The sequence below is a fragment of the Suncus etruscus genome, chromosome 1, assembly GCF_024139225.1.
Source record: "Suncus etruscus isolate mSunEtr1 chromosome 1, mSunEtr1.pri.cur, whole genome shotgun sequence".
In the NCBI taxonomy this organism is placed as follows: domain Eukaryota; kingdom Metazoa; phylum Chordata; class Mammalia; order Eulipotyphla; family Soricidae; genus Suncus; species Suncus etruscus.
In genome coordinates, this window is record NC_064848.1 from 76598905 (window position 1) to 76604926 (window position 6022).

At 32.3% G+C, this 6022-nt stretch overlaps 1 protein-coding gene across 1 annotated transcript; it reads right to left on the reverse strand.

The window, feature by feature from the left end:
• Positions 1–489: 489 nt before the first annotated feature.
• LOC126009682 (olfactory receptor 13C3) lies at positions 490–1515 on the reverse strand. Its single transcript, XM_049774245.1, has one exon. It carries the CDS (start codon positions 1435–1437, stop codon positions 490–492), a length of 948 nt encoding a protein of 315 aa, XP_049630202.1. The 5' UTR covers positions 1438–1515.
• Positions 1516–6022: the final 4507 nt, after the last annotated feature.

A 6022-nucleotide genomic window follows, 5' to 3' on the forward strand; every position in this document is an offset into this window, starting at 1 on the left:
AAGCTAGCTAAGATGTTGGTGATATCTTAGGTACTCTAATCAATTTATTAAAAGTGGAATTATACTGAGGCCTGTATATTGATTTTTATATTTATTTCTGTATTATAATTAGGATAATGATGGTTTGCACATAATAGCCTATTAATTGTCAGGTAGTTGTGGTATTCAATTTTTGTGCTTTTGAGTCATTATTTACCAAACTGTGAGTATTTTCTATAATATTTTCACATAGTACATTGGAAAAGTTAATTTTAGATAATGACCAGGAATGAGGTTCCAATGAATTTTATTGTGAGATCTACATTAGGACAAATGAGAAGCTAAATTTATAGCAAACTATAGTTCTGAATAAATGTATCTGAGCAAGTTGGTGAAGGGAATAAAAAAATATAATCTCATTCATGATTTATCCAAAGAAAGCTATTCTGTGCTATGTCCAACAATATGCCTGTTTCTCACACATATATTTTATAAATAGGAAATAATTATTTAAATGTTTTTTTTGTTCAGTAGATTTTTTACAGCAGCTTTTACATCCTTATTCCTCAAACTATAGATTATGGGATTTAGCATGGGTGTTACTACACCATAAAAAAGAGAAATAAGCTTGTCAGTAGTCTGCCATTTATCTCCTCCATGTTCTTGAGACTTGGGTTTGGCATACATGAAGAATATTGTGCCATAAAATATGATTACTACAGTCAGATGTGCTGAGCAGGTTGAAAAGGCCTTGCGTCTCCCGGAAGCTGAGTTCATTCTCAAAATGGTGTAGAGGATAAACATATAGGAGAAAAAGATGACTGCCAGTGGAAGAACCAGAAATACCATGTTTGATATCACCATGGTGATAACATTGATGGATATGTCAGCACAAGCAAGATTGAGGACTGCTAATATTTCACATGTAAAATGATTGATAATATTCTTTCCACAGAATGGCAATTGCATGGCAAGAGATGTTTGCACAACTGAATTGACTCCACCAGAGAGCCATGACACAGAGGCCATCAGTACATAAATCAGCTTGCTCATAATGATGGGGTATCTCAGAGGATTACAGATGGCAACATAGCGGTCAAAAGCCATTACACCCAGGAGCAAACACTCTGTTGACCCCATTGCAAACCCAAGGAACATCTGTATTGCGCATGCAGAGAAGGAAATGTTTCTCTTCTTTGATATTAGACTCACTAAGGTGGAGGGAACAGAAGAGGATGTATAGCAGATATCCAGAAAGGAAAGGTTGCCCAGGAAGAAATACATGGGAGTGTGAAGGCGGGAATCAAAGATACTTGCTATGATCAGAACACCGTTTCCAATTAGAATCACTAGATACATAACTAGAATCAAAACAAAATAAATAATCTCCATCATTGGATATCCTGAAAGTCCCAAAAGAATAAATTCCAGCACAAAAGTCTGATTTATCTTATCCATATCCTTTGCTTTCAGATTCTCGAAGGAAGATCCAACACAAAATATTTTCACTGCCAAGAAAAAAATGTAAAATATTAACTGAATAGATCATTTTAAGAATGCATTGGATTATGCGTTTGCTTGAATTCCTGGCATGCAGTTTTCTTCAGTGTTGTATATAAACAGTACACAATGAATATGGGGAGACAGTAGTATTGATGCCCATTAGTAATATATGTAGATCTATTACTATGAACAGACAGGCATAAAAAAATATTCTTGATGTTGGGAACATGTTTTTGGAATTATTGGGGTTCTAAAACTTCTAATTACTATTTATAAACCTGAATTTATCATTTTCTCTAGAATTTAATCAGTGAAGATGAGAAAGTCTCTTCAATATGAACTGAAATTTTTATTTGATAATTAATAAAAATTGAAAAGTTTTCACAAGCAATTTTCATCTTGGATGCATATTTTTATGCCAGATAATGGATATAATACTGAATTATCTATTTTACAGATATCTAATAATAAATGAAGGCATGAACTGAGAATTTAACATCTCTTTAAATATAGTCGTTAATCTCATATTCAGCCTATTAGTATCTTCTGTGATTTTTTTATGACAACAGTATTGAATATATCAGCTCTGTGTGAATGTTGCAGTCTTTGAAGAATAGAGCATAGTTTTTCACCTTTTTTTCATAGCTTCAGTGTATCTTGATAATTTAGTCACTTAATTCACCTAAGAAAACATATAGAGAAGTTTAAATATTAAATATATGTGATATGTACCATTAACTTTACAACTATAATAATTACATGTTTTTATTCAATACTTACAGGCATAAATAATATAACTTCCAAAATTAACTAGGAAATAAAAAATAAATTGGAGCTTGAGGTTTAGATTAAGTCTAATGCACCACTTAACTAATTTTCAAATACATGAGAATCATCTGGGTATATTTCATCTGGGTATATTCATAACTTTTAGACATATTTCAGCATTCAGGAAGTCTTCTGAGATTTATATTTTTCCTAAATGTTCAGGTGGCATGATTTTGAAAGGCCTTGAGTAGCAAGGTTTTGATCTATACTGACTTGAGAACTTATCAGAAGTTTTCAATTTAAAGTTTTTTTGTATCTTATATGGATTGGTATACCAACCTGAAAAATAATGACAACAAGCTTTTCTGTATTTTATCTGAAGCTTTTTTATTCATATCAAGTTTTAAAATACACTTAAAAAACTAAAATATGTTTCTTGAGGCAAGTCAATTTATATCAGACTATTATAGTAGTTTCATTCTATTTTATTTTATTTTTAGATTTGGGGTCACACCAGGTAGCGCTCAGGGGTTAATCAGAAATCACTCCTGGCAGGCACAGGACATTATATGGGATGCTGGGATTCAAGCCACCATCTCTTCTGAATAGGCTGCATGCAAGACAAATGCCCTACCAGTGTGCTGTCCTCGGGCCTCTGTTACAGTGGTTTTAGATTATTAGCAAAGGTGTAATTCCTTTGTAAGAATAAAAGTAAGAATAAATATATTAAGTACTTGTAATCATAAATACCCCAGTTCATTTAGGTATAGGAAAAGGCACAGAGAGCAGGCACATAAAAACTATGACAGGGACTGGAACAATAATTTTTTTGTTCACTGGAACAATGGGTAGGACATTTGTCATGCATTGGTGGACAGATTGGAATTCTGGCATCTGATGTGACCCCTTCAGCTGAGCTCAGATTCAGGACTAAGCCCTGAGCATGGCCAGGAATGATGCCCCCGGCAAAAAAAAAAAAAAAAGCCTCTAAAATGAAGCATGAAATGGAGCTTCTTTTAATGTAGTAGTGTGCCCACCATAATGAGTGCACAGACCATACATAAGCTGAAAACTTTTACTTTGTTTCTTTGGCATCCCCTAAATTAACATCATACAACATGGTTTATGTGACATAGGACTTCAGATATTTTTGGTGAAAGGAGAAACAACTGATTACTGCCTCAATAATACTCATGTTTTTCAGAATCATTATCAGATTAGATGCTGGGTAATATGAACAGAAGAAATATACAAATCCCATATTTTTACATAGGTACCTGTATGACTTGTAACAGGATACAAATACAGCATAGATTTTTTTGGCATAGATTTGTTGTACATATCTAATACTTCTATATAAACAATAAGCAAGACAGTTAAAAAGTCATATAAAAACTGAGGTCACAAAGACAAGTAGACTATATTCATTTAAAAATATATAGAAAAGAATGGCCAAAATTCACACTTGTTCATACTACATTTATTACAAGTCAAAATTCTCACCAAATGAGGCTTAGAAATTGGTAAGAGAATTTATTGGATAAGGATGAGCTCTGATTATACAATTACTCATGAAAATAAATGAAGTCAGCAAGGTATGAACTTATGGATTCATAGCATTCTAGGTCAGGTCCTTGGGACCTAGACCTGAGAAATTTGGTTTTTCCTTTTCCAGACAATTTTAATAGTGGTGCATCAAGGATTAATTACAGTTTATATCTGACAGGAATCCTTTTACTAATTCAAATCCACCTTAAGTCAGGCTTATTTTGCTAAAGCTATTGTACTATTTCTCCCAGAAATTTAAATCAATTGCCTTATAATATTATAAATATGAGATATAAGGATCACAACATAATTTATTTGTTCTTTATATCAACACCAAACAATTGCCTACACATAATAGATGATTTCTGACTATTTCTTGAAATTGACTTTCTAACTCAGGCAATATTACTTTCCAAATTTTATGGATTGATGACAAAGAAATTGAAATATGTCAAATTATTTTATGTACATATATTAACTTTTTAAAAATATCTTTCATTTAGCAACATAAGCTTGATCTTATATTAAAATTTTATATTATTTACATAAATATATAGGATGACCTCATATGCTTCAAAATACATTAAATGTGTTAAACGTGACAGAAAGTCTCAAGACTAAGATATTGTTATAAGGTTATTTGCTTATAATTTACATCTTCAAATTTGTAAAATAGTTATAAAGTAAATATATTACATTTATGTGTATAAGAAAACAATGATTCTTCATGGGGAGATTTCTTTAGTATTGTAACATACTATACTAATACTAACAATATTCATATTTTGGTGATAATAAACTAGTATTTGTATTGCACTGTACACATTATAAATTCAATTGAATAGTTGATTTAATTACAGATTGAGGGGATACAATTACCTGCTATTCAAGACTTACCTTTATACTAATAACTAGAAGAACCTAGAAGAATCAGTTACTTCCTTCTTGTATTTATGTCAGCAGCCTGAATTAAAGCCAGGTTCAAAAATGTTAGATTCCACAAATGTGAAAGAGTAAATATTTGGTAAGCAACAGTTGTTGTAATTGTTCCCCAATACCCAAAGCAATTTAAAGTTGGAATGAGACGTATGGAATGGAGAAACTTCTTGATGCATTAGGGACAATTTCTCACAGACCTAATTAAGATGGTGCTGGGAATAAACTCTGGCTGAGCTAAAGTACAAAAAATTAAATGGCATTCCTACCCAAGTAACTTCTGAAGAGCAAATATTCAAAACAAAATTACATGTGAGTGCTTTTTAGTTTGTATATACTTCTTAAAGTTAATTCAAAGTAGGAAATTTGTGGTGACATTACAAGAGGACAACGAAGGTTGATTCTGACTTTATTCCTCCTCAGACAAAAAAAAAAAACAATTACCCAAGAGCAAGATCTCACTGAAAGAACTATAGAAGATAAAGACTACTTGACAGTCTCTACAGACCAAACTGAGAAAGCAAAGAGACCATATTGTTTCTTCCTTAGACAAGGATGGTATCATATGGAAAATCCTTCCATGAACCTCTGACCTCTCTATGAGGAAAGGAAAAATAGAAGTGGTATCCAGAATCATTAGCATTGTGACTTTTTCTGTGAAATTGACCTCACACACTAAGAGGAACTAGTGACAACTATTGATATCTAGGCTTTTGGTCTCTGTTCCTCATTCCTATGACATTACTCACTGGGATGGGATAAGTGAGAATGGAGTTTGGTCAGACTCAGCTGGTCTGCTCCCTATATTGTACATAGCTGTGGCATTCTAGATAAATGTTCCCCATTCCTTTGTTCTGAAGAAATAATCTTGAGGATGCTGGTAGAGCCTATTAACTTAAGACCACATGAAACTTTAAAAATAAAACTTCACAGCCAAATAAACTATGTCCAAAATAAAGACATCCTAGGAATGTGAGAAAATACTCACAAGCAAAGCACAAATTTCCAAAGGATATAAAGCATTTACCAAACTAATTATAAACCAAAGTTGGCATGACTCTTCAAAAACTAAAGGAGAGTTTAATATCTCTTCAAAAACGACAAAAGAATAATAAACAGACATAAAATGTTCACCATCACTGATTTTCAGGGAAATACAAATGCCAAAAATAATGAGCTATCATCTCACTTGTGTGAGAATGGTATACATAAAAATGAATGGAAATGTCCAGCATAATGGGATGTACTGAATTTAAAAACCCTAATTCACTGTCAATTGGTTGGTTTT

Excerpts from the sequence above, each read along its gene's own strand:
- LOC126009682 (XM_049774245.1), bottom strand. The coding sequence starts at position 1,437 with ATGGATAAGATAAATCAGACTTTTGTGCTGGAATTTATTCTTTTGGGA.